Raw genomic sequence first — 16,512 nt, 5'->3', positions numbered from 1 at the left:
GATGATAAAAGGATACGCCCCTGTCTTCTATTCTACCTTCTTCATCATCTAGCCTTCTGCCTTCTCCAACTGGTACGCACAATTTCTTCTTATATACTGTTTTTTTTTTTTTTTTTTTTTTTTTTGTACAGCTTCTTATATACAGCACAATTTCTTCTTATATACAGCTTCAAACTAGTTTTTTTGGGAGATATTATGTTCTTGATCGTCTTCCTTGTATTTTGTTTTTGGTTATTATTCTGTACATAATTTCTTTGTATGTAATTTCTTCTTATAAACAACAACCTGTTTTCATATTTCTAGTAAAAAGGGTAAAATTGGAAATAAAATCAAATTGGAAATAATATCAGCAAATGACTAGACAGCAAATTTGTGTATCCTTTCTGTTCACAGTAAGTATATATCAGCAAATGGGCAGAAATATATAGAACTAATGATAACAAACTTTTTATATATTTTCATTTCATTCCTATGATCTTTTGTGGTTTTCCCAGATATACCCTTTTTAACAAATAAGTCTTAAATTCAATATTAAAAATTAATTTTTTTTGTACATGCTTAAGTACTTATTGTTTGTTGTAGATTTATAATTAGAATAAAAAAATTAGTTAAAACCCATTAAATTATAGATTTGGTTTTATGAAATTTTATATTTAAGTGAGACAAATGTATGTTACCTATGCTTACAAATGTTTTATTTATTTATTTATTAAGAGTAGAAAAAGACAACCGATCTTAATCTATGAAGATGTTCTTAACCTAAATACTTAGTTTAAGGTGATGTGGGTAGTTGTTTATTTATACAATAAAAATTCCATCACAGTACTAAATAGAATCAAATTTGCTTCTTTAATAACTAAATAGAATCATACATTATAATTAACAAATGTATATAGTTCATATATAGTCCTTATAAAAAAAATAAATATTGTTGTTTATCAATGTTGTTTAAATTTAACTCAAACTATTTTATCATGTATCAGAAAAAGGGATTAGTTCATATATAGTCCTTATGGATACTCCGATACTCAACCCTGCCCATGCGTTAAGAGCCCGACAATTGCAAGTCGTTAACTTGATTTGCTTGTTGTTGACCTTTATTACACAACGTAATATGGCTAACAAAAAGCGGGTTAGGTTACCCACTAGAAAAGTTATTTTAGAAAGACAAGCTGTACGGGAAGAGTTGCTACACAATCTTTTAGAAGGTGGTCAATGTCGTGACCTTATTCGTATGAGTGAAAACGCTTTTAGGAGATTGTGTGAAATCTTCCAAACTGTAGGTGGTCTACGACGTACGCAACGCATGTCCGTTGAGGAACATGTTGCTAGATGTTTGCATATTGTAAGTAATGATATGCGAACTCGGTTTACCTCGTGGATGTATCGTCGCTCTAGATCAACAACGAGTAGGTGCTTCCATAGAGTATTACGATCGATTATAGCAATAGAAGGTCTTTATATTCAGCAACCTACAGGTGATGTTGTCCCGAGAGAAATTCAAGAAAGTAGGAGATTTTATCCTTTTTTCAAAGATTGTATAGGGGCAATAGATGGAACACATGTTCGTGTCCATGTGCCTAATAGAGATGCCCCTAGATACCGTGGTCGTAAGGGATACCCGACAATAAATGTATTAGTTGCTTGTACATTTGATTGAAGTTTACGTATGTGTTAATGGGTTGGGAGGGTACTGCATCAGACTCGAGAATAATAAAGAATGCATTTACTAGAAATGATCGATAAACTACTAATTCCATCAGGTAATTTATTAAACCAATGTAATTTCAATATCTAATATTTTTCAATAATATTGATTAAGCTCTTTATAGGTAAATACTGTTTAGTAGATGGGGGTTTGCCTCATATGAATAAACTAATGGCGCCATATAGATGTGTTAGATATCATTTAAAAGAGTACTCCATGCATGGTCCACAAAATTCTAAAGAGTTGTTTAATCTTCGTCATGCTTCCTTACGTAACACCATTGAGCGAGCTGTTGGTGTCCTTAAAAGAAGGTTTCCTATCATTCGAAGTACAACGGAACCATTTTACTCTTGTGAAACACAATCTGTCATATTTTTGGCATGTTGTATTCTACACAACTTTTTATTAGATGAAGACCGCGACATAAATCTTGAAGATGAGGTGATGCAAGAGATCTTAAACGGACCACAAGAGCAAGATCGTCGTAATTCAACAGAAACAGATGAGGGTAATAGAATGACAGAGCAACTAAGGAATTCAATTGCAAATGAAATGTTGGCAAATTATTTGACACATTCAAACAATTAAATTAATATGTAAAACTAGTTTCATTTTGATACATTTTGTTTTCAATTTCATATTGTATTGATGATTGGTTTTTGAGATTAATTATGTTATTTACCCTTCATATTTTTGATTAGTATTATGCTTCATATTGTGGTCTAACAATGTACCATTCTTTCATTTTTATTCCTATGTGCAAAGTCATCATGATCAAACAGGAAGCTGGTGGTAGTGAAAAGGAACAAGTTAAATGGTCAGAAATAATGGATTATGCGTACATCCAAGCGATGATTAAACAACAAGAGACAGGCAATAGGGTGAATGGTAGTTTCACACCAATTGCATATGCTCAAATGGTTGAGGAGTTGAACACAAACCATCAAATGGATATTACCAAAAGTCATTTGAAGAATCGCTACAAAACCTTAAAAAAAACAGTTTTCGCAATGGTACGATCTGTTTAGGGGAATTTCAATGAGCGGGTTCTCTTGTAATTCGTCTACTCAACTAATAGAAGCGGAGGAAGAAGTATGTGATAATTTAATAAAAGTAATTGTTCCTTTTATGTCTATGTTATTTTTTTAAAATATTTTATATTATCGTTTGCAATATTAATTATTTTTGTGTTGTTATATAATCAAAACCTGAGGCTGCGTCGTTAAGGACAAAAAAGATTGCATACTTCGATGAGATGTTGGTATTATTTGCAAGGGATAGGGCATCTGGTGCACATGCTGAGACAGTGAAAGAAAGAAATGCCCGATTAAATAAAAATGAAAATATTCAAGTTGAAACAATTAATGAAGTTGATGACATGTTAGCTAACAATGAAATTCATTTGGAGAACGAATATGTTGATCTTGATGATAACATTCAGGATGTTATTCCACATCCTTTTTCACAAGAACAGTCTTCATGTGCAAAGAAGTGTAAGAGTAAAAAGAGGAAATTTGAAGACGACGAAGAAGAAGAAGATATTAACTCAAAGATAATGAAATCGGTTGATAATGTGGCTGGTGCTATCAGGGAGGGTAATATAATTTTTGATAGAGCTTATCCTCGGGAATATACAGGGGAAGAAATTTATAGAGAATTGGAGTTGGTGGGTTTGGAACCCCATGAATTACCGAGGGCTCTAAATTTTTTGGCAACAAATCAAGCAAAAGCTAGGACATTGTTCAGTTGTCCCCTTTAGATACAGATGAGTGTCCTCAAAGATATGATGGGTGCACGTGATTGAATAACCTTGGGTGATTGTTACTGGATTGATCTAATGCGTTTATGATTTTGGTTTTTTTTTAATTTTTTTGAGTTGTTTGTGGTTTTCGTTTTGCATCTTGAAAACAATTGAATAACATGTGGTTTTCCTTTTTACAATTTACTTTATATTAAAATAAAATTGTTTTGTTAATGTTGTAAGTAGAGGGGAGGAAGGTTTTTTTTGGGGGTGGGGGGTGTGGGGTAGGGGGTACGGTAGAATGAATGTGAGGATGTAAAGACTTAATATTTACTCAAAAACATAAAAGGGTATAATTGTTTTTTTTTTTTTTTACTTTCTTTTCTTTCCTTTAATGAACTCGGGAGCACCTAAAATAAATACTCTCTTTTCCTTTCTTTCGAACTCGGGCTGAATACTTTATTATTTCCGTTCCCTTCCTTTTCTTTTCTCTCCTTGTTCTTCCTTTCTTTTCTTTTCTTTCCTTTAATGAACTCGGGAGCAGGGATACTCTTAAGAATGATATCGCCCAATTGAAAATAGTAAACACAATTTATAACTAGAAGCTAGGTCATCATCATGAATTAGAGGCACGCACGAGGAGTAGAAATAAAACATGAATCCTAGGTCATCATCATGAATTATAATGGTTGACGAACCGCCTGCTGCTGTTTGTCTCTCCATTTTTGGTATCAGGTAAGCCCTCCGACTGGTTTTCAGTCTTGTTGTCTGCTGTTTGGTGCGTATCAATACTCGATTTGAACAATTTGAGGCATAAACTACAGCGACTAAACTCGAAATTACAAGATTGGTTTTTTCTTATTATAAGTTCGGAATTCTCGAGAAAATTTTGAAAGTTTATGTGGTTTTGAAGAGATTTAAAGCATTTGGTAGATTAATTCATGGTTGGGTAAACATCATATCGCCGGTCTTCACCCCCTGGACAGGAATTCACCGAATTAAACTGTGTTGCGGCTTTACATAAATTTGGTTGGTGGGTCCTGGCTGGCTAAGAGTTTTTGTATGCTTGTAAGACTAATTGTGCAGGCAAACATAGTTTCAAGCTGTGTCTTATAGGCTTCTGTTTCTGGTTAATTCCTATTGCTGCATATATATTAAACTGGAAGACAAAACCCCTAAATCTGTAGAGACTATCTATGGATGGATATGCAAATCTGGTGTTAGCAATCAATCAGAGTAATTTTTTATTTGATTTGTATATGTAATTTTTTAGGAATGATTGGTGTGCCTGTTTGGATAGCGTTACTGTTTTAGTTTGATTTATATATATGTATGTTAGTATATATATAAGATAAGATGTGGAAAGTTGATGATGTGTTGTTAATTATGTGTTTGTAGGGATGATGAGACGAGAAGTAGAAGATGTTGCGGAGTTGATGCATCGCATACAATCACGATTGCCAGTAGAAGAAGCAGCCCGCACGTGCGTGTTGTCCAAGTCATGGCTACACGCTTGGTCAACCATCCCTACCCTCAGGTTTTATGTTCTCAACACACGAAAAAGGAAGACAAAGAGCATGAAGTTAGTGGAAGTGGAACGCACTCTGATAAGGTATCTCCGTGACAGTATACCAATCCAATTGTTTGAGCTTGTTATCGACATTGAGAACCAGGAGTTGGCTTCTCATGCTGAAAAATGGATACACTCCGTGTCAACCAAAACTTGTCTTAAAAAGATTTTCCTCTCAATATTCCCTTCCAGTGTGTGTGCCTTGTTTACACTGCCAGACGAGATACTCTTGGGTGAGAACCTAACTTCGCTAAGAGTTTTAGCTTCGCGAGGGACCGTTTCCGTTCGCATGACGACTAGCCATCATCCTGTGATCAAGTGTGTGTCCCTTCGAGAACTGCACTTGGATGGTGTGTGCATAAGTGAAGAGACACTCAATCTCATATTGTCGTCTTGTAGCTTGCTTGTGAAGATAGAGCTTTCAAATATATACTCTGATTCTTGCGAGGGGTTCAAGACGATCAAGGTTATAAACCTTCCTTTTCTTTACGCATTAAGTATAGGTTTAGATGGTTGGCAATCTACTTCCTTGGAAATTCGTGATGTCCCAAATCTTGGTGTTTTTAGCTACGACTTATTTCATTCAGCACGATTGTGGGACCCACACCCTCTTCCATTCAACTCAAATGCACATTCGATATCATTAGGAAGAAATGTGACACACTTAATGTTAGGTGGTGTGATAGCGGACAACGCGGGTCTGGACATGATCAAATCAGGATTTCCCTTTCTCATGTGTTTGACGCTTTATCTGACATCTTGGATGTTGGGAAGCTTCCATTTCACATGTGCTTCAATCAAGAGATTGTCCTTGCAGTCGTGCCCAAAAAGCCTTATCGATGTACAAGTGCATGCTCCAAAATTACTTTTTTTCGACTTTCATGGCGACATGCTGCCTAGTCTCTTGTTTCCGGATTCATCTCTCTGGTATATTAAGCTTTCACTCTCTCTCAACCTTCCTGTTGATGCTGACTTTTTTCTTAAGATGAGGGAAGCGCTCACTTTATCACAAAAGTGCGATCTTCGTGTAACAACTAGGAACAATTCTAAGTTGCCATTCAACATCGAGGATCTAAGAACAAGGCTCCTCTTTCCTCCTGCTACGAACGTGCAAAAATTCGAGTTTCAAACAGTTGAGGATGAATGCCTGTCAGACCGATCCCCATTTTTTGATGCATTCTTTGAGATTTGCCATCCCAAACACGTATATGCAAAGCGAGACATGATGGATGAATACAGTAATCACTTTTGCAGCCTGATGCTGAGCGAGATGACGACAGGAACCACATTTTGGTCTCATCATCTGAAAGATGTTCAAATAAGACGCCACAAAAAATGGGAAACCCTAACAGATTGTCCGAGAAGCTTTCTACATGGGAACATGCACTTCAAACTATACTGGTGTTAACGAACGTTTCTGGTTGGGTTATTTGTTTTACTATTTCCTGTTTTAATTTTTGTAATATCCTTATTTGTTTCAGACACATTTAAACATATACTTATATTTGATACACCAAGCATTGTATAAAAACACACCACCACCCGATTATTCTAATTTAGTCACATAGAATCCTATTATTCTTTACTAAACATTTTACATCTATTGATACTTTTTAGATAACATTATCTTTTACCGGCTGACGGGATTTTAATTCGTTTATGCCGTAAACTTACAAAAAAATATTTGGTTATACCTTTTTTACAGGTTAAGTCGGTCGTCTGTAGGCCTTGTTATGTTTATAATGTGAACAACTAATATATAATGTATATCACTGAAACAATTTAAAATACAATTTTGTCGTCGTCATTTTTCTGGTTTAAAAAAATGAATTCCCTCCTTATTAGGTCACCAAAGATGGTCCCTATGTTTAAAAACATTTAATGCATTGTCTCTCATGTATATAAAAAGACATTTATTTTCTTTTTAATTTATTTTAGATTTTTTTAATCAAATTTTAATTCAAAAACAATAATAAAGAAATAACATGGACCCTCTGCCTATTTCGGAACGACTATTTAGATTTTAGAATGTATAATATTTTATCTTTTTGTTAGATTTGAGGTTTTAAACCAAGGGGGTGTTTGGCTTAGCTTTTGTGGGGCAAAAATCCTTTTTGTAAAAGGACTTTTTGTAAAAGAACTTTTTATAAAAGTTATTTTTTAAAATGTGTTTGGATTAGCTTTTGAAAGGAAAAAATCAAAAATTAAAGTGTTTGGTTTAATTTTTACATGTAAAATAACAAAAAAGGATATGTTTAGGATAGATGAGGGGTATATTGGTAATTTAATATTTTTAGCTGGTGAAAAGTTGGGAAAAGTCAAGTAATCTTGACTTTTCAAAAAGACTCAAATTACTCTATGGGAAAAGTCATTTACAAAAGTCCTTTTCCTTTTACCAAACATCTTTTGGGACTTTTTTCTAAAAGATAAAGTCAAAAGTCATTTAAAAAGCTAAGCCAAACACCCAACAACTATCACATTTTATGCATTTCTATTGTATCTATTTCTTCTTTCCTATGAATCTTTATATTTTTGATAGATTTCAGTAAAATGTTAAGCATTTTCTCGAAATATAGGATTTGTTTATCGGATTTCAAACATATTCTTGCAATTTCGCAATAATTTTTTTTATCCAGAATCCAAAATTTGTATTTGAAATGTATTTAATTGTTAGAAAATATATCTTGAGTATGGAATAAAGTTGGTCTAAAATTACACATTTAAGATATAATGATCATGTTGGAGAATATTAGCATTAAGTACACATTATATAGGTAGCAGAAAAATCAAAACTTGATATATCTAAGTGCACATGCAAGCTAGGATCTATGTTTTACTATTATAGCATCCTACTTTGAAAAACGACATAAAAGAAAGTACCAACCTCTTGTTGACTTCCTTGTAATCTCGATCGTGACATCTTTGTTGCAAGAAGATGCATCTAAAGGAAAATTCATCTAATAGAATCGGACCCACATACCAAATAGCAAAAGGAAGAACTTACAAATTAGGGTTTGTTCGAAAATCACAAACCCTAAGAGAGAGGTTTTGATTTTCATCCAAGGAGGGTAGTAGAGACAGAGGTTCGACGATTTTGACAATAGGAATAATTGGGCTATAGGGTTTACCCTAAGAGTCTATTTATAGTTGAGCAAGAAGTATATCAAAAGGATACAAAATCTAGGATTTATTCTTATATGAAATAAACATGTCAAATCGTTATCCAAGCAATCTAGAAATCGTCCATAGTCTATCGCCAGTAGGTTCTAGAATATTCCAATTAATCCCTACGATTATTTAAATTAATTAAAATATTTTAATTAATTTACCAAAATAATTTTAATTAATTTATTAATTTATTAATAAGTTAACACGTTATTGTTCTCCATTTTCTCATGTCATTTGGCTCATGAGGCCAAACCAAAAGGACCATGTTATTATAAAAAATATTATCAAAACAGTTAATAACCTTGACACTATTTCCAACAGATAAATTTTCAAATCTTGAATTAGTTGGTTAGTTCGGATTATTACTTCATTTTTATGTGTCATTTTTATAAATATTCATTTTTAAAATATATTTAATGGGAAATTGAGTAATTAAAACTTAATTATGTAATGTGTTTGTTTTTTTATGTTTTGAAATATATTTAGTAATGGTAAGTTGAGTAATCTAACCCATAATGTAATTTGTATTTGACAAAAAATAACTAACAATTTTGATTTTTGAAAAAATAACCACCAAGTGCGGCATGGGAAATCTAAGAAAAAACATACATTTTCTAACAAAAAAAAATTACATTTCAGATTGACATTCAATAATTTTGGACAAACATTCTAAATTCTAGATTGAAATTTCGGAGTTCAAAAGAAAAGCATCATATTTTTTATGTCTGTTTTGGGTTCATCTTTTATTCGGGCTAAATTTAGCGATCCATGCAAAATAAGTTCCGTTCACCTACCGTAAGGGAACCAACCTAAAAAATTCGAAATCAATTGAGCGGCTAAACGATACGAGCATGCCACACGCTTCGATGTATAGGCAAACACAACAGTTTTAACACGCCTAGATTGAGGAGTCTCCTTTTAGCCATTCTCTGGTTGGATTTTGATTTAAAATATGAATGTAGAGAAGTCAAAGACAAGAAGTCAAGAGAGTAGAAGATGAGGACACTATGAACTAATGAACAAAATACTGTTAGAGGTTTCATTATTGAATAATAAAAGAGTACAATTACAATGAAAAGGAAATACATTATAAATAGGAAAACTAATTAGGTTAAACCTAAGTAAAGGGTTAGACGGCCAAACAATCCCAAACCAAAAAAGGGCCTAAAATATGTATTATGAGGTAGAGAAATTGTCTCCTACTAAAAGTGGTGATAAGTGAAATGATAATCAATCTCAATATTTTTTTTCCGCTCGTGGAACACTGAATTCTTGGAAATCATTATCACACTCTCATTGTCACAATGCTAAAGGAATAGGTTAGGAAATATGAACACCATATATGCAAGGAGCCACCACAGCCAAACAATCTCACAAGTAGCAAAAACCATAGCTTGATAATAAAATTCTATAAACAATCGAGATACAACATCATGTTTCTTACTCTTCTACGAAATCAACGAATATCCAATAAAAATATAATATACAGTAGTGCACTTGCGCTCATAAAACGTCACTATCCCAATCAGTATCAATATAGGGACATATATCAAGAGAGGACGTGGAAGGAAACAAAAGGCTTTAGAACTGAGTACCACAAAGATATCTCAAAATATAAAGAACACCTCCCCAATGAACACTAGAATGAGCCATTACAAATTGACTAACCACATGAACTGCATGAGCAATATCTGGCTTAGTGACAGTAAGATCAAAAAAACTTCCCATAATAGTACGATAAATGCTCAGATCTGATAAAGGAACACCATCAATTGGAGAATACTTTGTATTACTCTCTAGAGGCGTATCAACTATATGATAATTCGGGAGTTGAGCGTGTTCAAACAAATTTGATATATACTCCATCTGAGATAAAAAAAACAACCCTTTAGATATTGTGCAACTCCAATCCCCAAGAAATAACGCAGTAAGACCAAGTCTTTCATAACAAATTGGTAGGACAAATCATGCTTCAAAGACTCTATATCGTCATGATCATCACAAGTAATAATCATGTCATCAACATATAAAGAAAGAATAATACGACCTGAACTTGTACATCTAACAAATAAAGTTGAATCATGATTACTAGCATGAAAACCAAGCGAAGAAATCATCGTAGAAAATTTCTAAAACCAAACACGAGGGGTTTATTCGAGACCATACTGTTGGATTAGGTATCTAAGCCCATAACTAAAATTGGTATGTGCTTGCTTTGATAGTAGTATAGTCCTTTTAGGTTGCTTTTACCATATCAACTTGACAGGATGACTTTCGTAGAGAGAAGAGAGAGGTTATTTAATGATTTATTAATATATTATAAGAAAAATATATTAATTAGAAATCATATTATTTAATTAGTATTTAATTAGTATTTAATTAGAAATTAATTTGGTATTAATTTTGAGATTAAAGGAACTGATTAAAAGTGCGGAGATTGATATTGAAAATCAATGATAGTTGCAATATTAGGCTTGTTAACGTTACCATAAATGGTCCTGTTAAATGTAACAAACATCATAAACAAGACGTTATCTCGTCAGGACCTTGGCCAAAGCCCGATCTTGGCCAAGGCACTCTAACACCGGGATGGCAGTTTGTTTCCCTCCGTGAGGGATGGATATTTCCCGCAATCTTCTCATTCACTCACGACCAATCAGGGTGTGGCAGAAAGCTTAGGTGATGCTCAGAACTGACGTCACCAGGCAGTTAGTTAACGTGAGCATGATTGTAACATCCCAAATTTCGAGTCCAAAAATTTCAATTTTAATATAATGGTTTAGAAAACATTTATAAGAAAACATCATTAAGTCATATCATTTCGTAAAACCATAATCTCATGTCTGAAAATCATATCATAAAAATAGTAACAATGTCAGAGTACAATCCCAAGAAATCTCATAATGCGGAAATCCAATGTGTGTGTATGATGTGCAGCTACCGCACCGACCCCTTCCCCTTTGCGGAAGAGGTACCTGAAACAAAACTGAAAACTATAAGCACGAAGCTTAGTGAGTTCCCCCAACATTCCACATACCATACAATCACATAGCATACATATTGTCGGGCAATTCTAGAGTGCCCGACCTACCCGGTACGGCCATTCTGGGGTGCCGACCTACCCGTGTCAAGCCATTCTGGGGTGCTGACCTACCCTTCGCTCCTAACAATCGAACCTCGGGGACTATTCCACCCCTACTGCTACTATCACATATATCATAACATAAACATACTATCATACATATTTGGGGTGTCTGACCTACCCTTCGGTCCTAACAACCGAAGTTGGGGACTAGTCCCCACTTACTATCACTATCACATACAACATAGCATGTCAGCAAACAACATATCAGGTAGTAGCAAACCTAGATGAATATCACATAAACAATCATCTAACATACAACTCTTACTAGTGGGACGACATTGTGGTCGTAGACCCACCGTTACTGGAAGGTAACTCACCTCATATGAATGAATGCTGTTAATCCGAGTGCAAAGTCCCTGCCTGCTGCTCCGGATACTCTCCGACTATAATTCCCATAAAGACACTTAGTCAGAAGCTGATAACTACTCTTAGGGTAAAATGACTATTTTACCCCTGGCCAAAGTCAATATCCTGGTCAAACTCAACTTCCAGTTGACTTGACTCGCCGAGTTGGACCGACAACTCGCCGAGTCCCTATTCTTTCATCTGACCCCCTTCCCGACTCTACTCGTTGAGTTTGGCAAGGACTTGACGAGTTCTCCTTCTACAATATCATCGAATGGACCTTCATCCGACTCATCGAGTTCACCTTCATCCTATGAACATGTCCAGTCTGCGACTCGCCAAGTTATATGAACAACTCGTTGAGTTCATCTTCAAGGGTTGGGAGATTGTCTTGGACTCGTCAAGTCTGTTCATACACTCACTGAGTCCTATGATTCCCATATCCATGGATAAATCTAATGCGTTGGGTCACTCCCCTGGACCCCTCTAAAACCCTTCTAACACTCCACTGGGTTCCTTTGAACCTCAACAGATTGGGGACTCAAGCCCCGACTCGCCGAGTTCCAAGAATAACTCGCCGAGTCGATGTTGTCCAAGTCTTATATCTCGATTTCTGATGTACAACACTCATCCAAAAGGTAGATCTGGGCTTCTAAGATTGATCTAGCACGTAAAGTTATGAACTTTACGTGCATGCATGGGAGTATAAGCTTAAAGGACCCAAAAATGAGTTCTAAAGGCGTATCGGACTCTCTATGGCTACAAGGTTGGCCACTTTATGCCATGTAGTCCCCTAAGGACCCTGGATCTGGAGTCTTAACCCCAACCATGCTTGCACTCATGATTAGTCACCAAAAATGGTTCCTTAAAGCCCTAATTCACTTTAAAAAGGGATCTAGAACATGAATGAACAAGGTCTAAGCTTTATACCTCCAAAGAACTGTAGATGCTGCACAAACTCGAAATCTTCTGGTTTCCTCTTGGCTCCTCAAGCTTTTCCTTCCTTTTTGTGATCACAAACCACCAAAATCACCAAAAAAGGCCTTAGATCTCACAAAACGATTAGGGTTCAATATGAGGTGTTCTGGGAGCATAAGGGACGATGGAGGCTGCAATAAGACGTTTAAATAGGGTGCAATCCCTCGGATTTAGGGTTTCACTCAAACAGCACCTACTCTCCGAGTTAGTATACCCACCTCACCCCAACATATCAGGGTGCAATCCCACCTCACCCCAACATATCAGGGTCCTACACTTCCTCCCGTATAACATCTCAAAGGGAGGACGATTGATACTCGTGTGATAACTATTGTTGTAAGAGAACTCAGCTAATGGGAGGTAGGTATCCCAACTACCTCCAAAATCCAACACGCACGCCTGTAGCATATCCTCTAGTGTTTGGATGGTCCACTTGCTCTGACCATCCGTCTGCGGGTGGAAAGCGGTGCTAAAGTGTAGACGAGTACCCAACTCGTCGTGAAATTTCTTCCAAAATCTGAAAGTAAATCGCACATCTCTGTCGGAAATCATTGAGACTGGCACTCCATGTCGAGCCATCACCTCTTGAATGTAGATGTCAGCCAGGTTCTCGGCCGATATACTCTCCTGGATCAGTATGAAATGGGCACTCTTAGTCAATCGATCCACAATGACCCATATGGAATACACTCCCCGCGCGGTCCTGGGAAGTTTGGTGATGAAATCCATGGTAATATCTTCCCATTTCCACATGGGAATTTCTAACGGATGCATCTTGCCGTGTGGCCTCTGGTGCTTGGCCTTGACCTTCCTGCAGGTCAAGCATCGCTCCACATACCATGCTACATCCCACTTCATGCAGGGCCACCAATAGTCAAGATGAAGATCTCTATACATCTTCGTCACCCCGGGATGGATAGAAATCCTGGATTTGTGCACCTCCTCCATCAATATCTGGCGCACACCTCCATGATAGGGGACCCACACTCTACGGTGAAGAGTCACTAACATTCGGCTATCATAATCGAAAGAGGAAACCTGACCCACAATACACTCGCTCTTCCGATGTTCCTCCTTCATAGCCTCTTGCTGGGCCTCTCGGATCTGCTCCAACAATGGAGTCACTACCGTCATCCACATGCAGATGTCTCGGATCGGCACTGACTTACGGCTAAGCGCATCGGCCACCACATTGGCCTTCCTCGGGTGGTAAAGGTTCTCACAATCGTAATCCTTCACCACATCCAACCACCGACGCTGCCTCATGTTCAGATTCGGCTGATCCATGAGGTACCTCAAAATCTTATGGTCCGTGTAAATGGTACATCAGACCCCATAGATGTAGTATCGCCAAATCTTGAGGGCGAAGACGACCGCCCCTAACTCCAAATCATGCGTCGGGTAGTTCGCCTCGTGGGGCTTCAACTGCCTGGAGGCGTAGGCGATGACATGCCCTCTCTACATCAATACTGTGTCCAAACCTGAAATAGACGTGTCGCAGTACACAACAAAAACCCTCTATGCCCTCTGGCAGGGCTAAGATCGGCGCCTCGCACAATCTCTGTGTCAGAGTCTCGAATGCTGCCTGCTGCTCAGGCCCCCAACGAAAGACTACGACCTTCTTCGGTAGCCGAGTCAAGGGTACGACTATCTTGGAGAAATTCTGGATGAACCTCCGATAGTAGTTGGCTAATCCCAGGAAACTCAGAATCTCAGATGGAGACTTCAGAACCTCCCATCTCATCACGACATCCACCTTGACCGGGTCGACCAGAATGTCGTTCTGGTTGACAAGGTGTCCAAGAAACTACACCTCACGCAACCAAAACTCACACTTTGAGAACTTGGCGTAAAAGCTCTCCCTCCTCAGAGTATCCAAAACCTTTCGCAGATGCTCCTCATGTTGCTCTTGTGTCTTGGAGTAAACCAAGATATCATTAATGAAAACTATCACGGAACGATCCAACATCGGTCTACATACGCGGTTCATGAGGTCCATGAACGCGGCAGGGGCATTGGTGAGCCCGAAGGGCATCACTACGAACTCGTAGTAGCCATAGCGAGTCCAAAAAGCAGTCTTCTGTATATCCTCATCTCCGAGCCTCATCTGATGGTAGCCTGATCGCAAGTCAATCTTGGAAAACCAAGACGCCCCCTGAAGTTGGTCGAACAAATCGTCTATCCTCGGAAGTGGGTAACGGTTCTTCACCGTTACCTTGTTCAGCTCCCGGTAATCTATGCACATGCGATGCGAACCGTCCTTCTTCTTGACAAACAGGATCGGGGCTCCCCAAGGCGAACTACTCGACCTAATAAATCCCTTGTCTAGCAGCTCCTGTAGCTGCGTAGACAACTTCTGCATCTCAGGAGGAGCCAACCGATATGGTGCCTTTGCTATCAGAGCCACTCCAGGGAGTAGGTCGATCCTGAACTCCACTTGTCACTCTAAAGGTATCCCAAGAAGCTCCTCTGGGAGCATATCCGCGTAGTCTCGCACTACCGGAACATCGCTCACTGTCGCCTTACCCGCCTCCCGGGTATCCATAACATAGGCGACATACCCAACGTATCTTTGCTGTAGGTAGCGCCTAGCCCTCGCTGCTGAACACAATGTGGGTCCACGTTGTGGCCTCTCGCCGTGGATCACCAACTCTCCCCCACTTGGGGTCCTGACTCGAACTAACTACTGCGCGCAGTATGTCACCGCCCCATTGGGGCTCACCCAATCCATGCCTATAATCACCTTGTTCCCACGCAATGGAATGGGAACCAATTCCACCAGGTAGCACTCCTGGAATAGCCTCAGAATACAATCTCTGAAAATTGTTGATGCTTGCACCGATCGGTCATCGGCAATCTCAACCTCTAAAGGGAAATCTAACATGCCCGAAGACTTAGGGAACCTCTTGCTAAGTGCAAGAGAAACAAAAGATCGAGTGGCACCTGAATCGAACAACACCTAAACTGAGATACCGTTCACATGGAACGATCCTAAACATGTATACGCAAAGCACATCAATATCATAAGCATCAAATAATAAAATCTAGAGAAAAGGATTCATACCCGTCACCACATCGGGTGCAGCACGTGCCTCCTCGGTAGTCAACTAGAAGGCCCAACTCCTCATCACTGGAGCCTCTGCTATGCCCTGCCGGCCATCTATAATCCACAGGGTCGCTAGGGATGGCGCCTTTACTGTCGCTGCTGCTGTCAACTGGGGGCAATTAGCCTTTTTATGGCCCCTCTGGTTGTAGTGGAAACACAACAACTCTGATGTCTGAATAGTGGGTGCAGGGGTGGTACAATCCCTATTGAGTCTTTCTGCACTTGTAGTAGCCTGGCGATCCCAACCTGCAAGCTCCCTCATGTGGCCTGTCGCATTTCTTGCAGCGGCCTTCTCTCGACTGGCCCTTCGACCTAGTGTCTGCTCCCTTAGTCTTCTTCCCCGAAGCCCCAGTCATTTGTCCCTCCTTAGTCTTCGTCTTACGGATATGATACAAATCAATCTCTCTCTCTCTCTCTCTCTCTCTCTCTCTCTCTCTCTCCCTTACCCTGTTAATCATGGAGTCCAGGGTAGGACAAGCTGAAAAATTGACATGCTCCCGAATATCTGCTCGCAACATGTCGTGATAGCGGGTCCTCCTCATATCCTCATCTCCCGCGTATTGGGTAACCAATAAAGCCCTCTCTCGGAACTTGGCAGTGATCTCCGCCACTGTCTCAGTCGTCTGCCTCATATCAAGAAAGTCGCAGGCCAGTTGCTGAAGCTCCACCGCGTGTGCGAACTTAGCCCTGAACCAAGTCACATAATTTGGCCATGTCATAGCCTCAATAGCCGAGGCTCCCAGAGAGTCGC

General features: G+C 38.4%; 3 protein-coding genes across 4 annotated transcripts; all 3 read left to right on the top strand.

Annotated features, from left to right (window-relative positions):
• Positions 1-1,720: 1,720 nt before the first annotated feature.
• Positions 1,721-2,296, top strand: LOC111909971 (uncharacterized). Its single transcript, XM_023905764.2, has 2 exons — positions 1,721-1,763; positions 1,833-2,296. Exons 1-2 carry the CDS (start codon positions 1,721-1,723, stop codon positions 2,294-2,296), a joined length of 507 nt encoding a protein of 168 aa, XP_023761532.2.
• Positions 2,297-2,746: 450 nt separating this feature from the next.
• On the top strand, positions 2,747-3,467 carry LOC111909992 (uncharacterized). The gene is made up of 2 exons (XM_052771439.1): positions 2,747-2,819; positions 2,908-3,467. The coding sequence occupies exons 1-2, from the start codon at positions 2,747-2,749 to the stop codon at positions 3,465-3,467; spliced, it is 633 nt and encodes a 210-aa protein (XP_052627399.1).
• A 449-nt stretch (positions 3,468-3,916) lies between these two features.
• LOC111909991 (uncharacterized) lies at positions 3,917-6,532 on the top strand. 2 transcript variants are annotated; one of them, XM_023905793.3, is made up of 2 exons: positions 3,917-4,184; positions 4,848-6,532. In XM_023905793.3, the coding sequence occupies exon 2, from the start codon at positions 4,850-4,852 to the stop codon at positions 6,425-6,427; it is 1,578 nt and encodes a 525-aa protein (XP_023761561.1). In that variant the 5' UTR covers positions 3,917-4,184; positions 4,848-4,849; the 3' UTR covers positions 6,428-6,532. The 2 variants fall into 2 exon arrangements, with proteins under 2 accessions (XP_023761561.1, XP_023761560.1); XM_023905792.3 differs by lacking the exon at positions 3,917-4,184 and adding an exon at positions 4,193-4,685.
• The last annotated feature ends 9,980 nt before the right edge of the window (positions 6,533-16,512 follow it).

This window comes from Lactuca sativa, chromosome 4 (assembly GCF_002870075.4).
Source record: "Lactuca sativa cultivar Salinas chromosome 4, Lsat_Salinas_v11, whole genome shotgun sequence".
Classification (NCBI taxonomy): domain Eukaryota; kingdom Viridiplantae; phylum Streptophyta; class Magnoliopsida; order Asterales; family Asteraceae; genus Lactuca; species Lactuca sativa.
The sequence above is the reverse complement of the archived record's forward strand: the minus strand, read 5'-3'. Positions and strand labels throughout refer to the sequence as shown.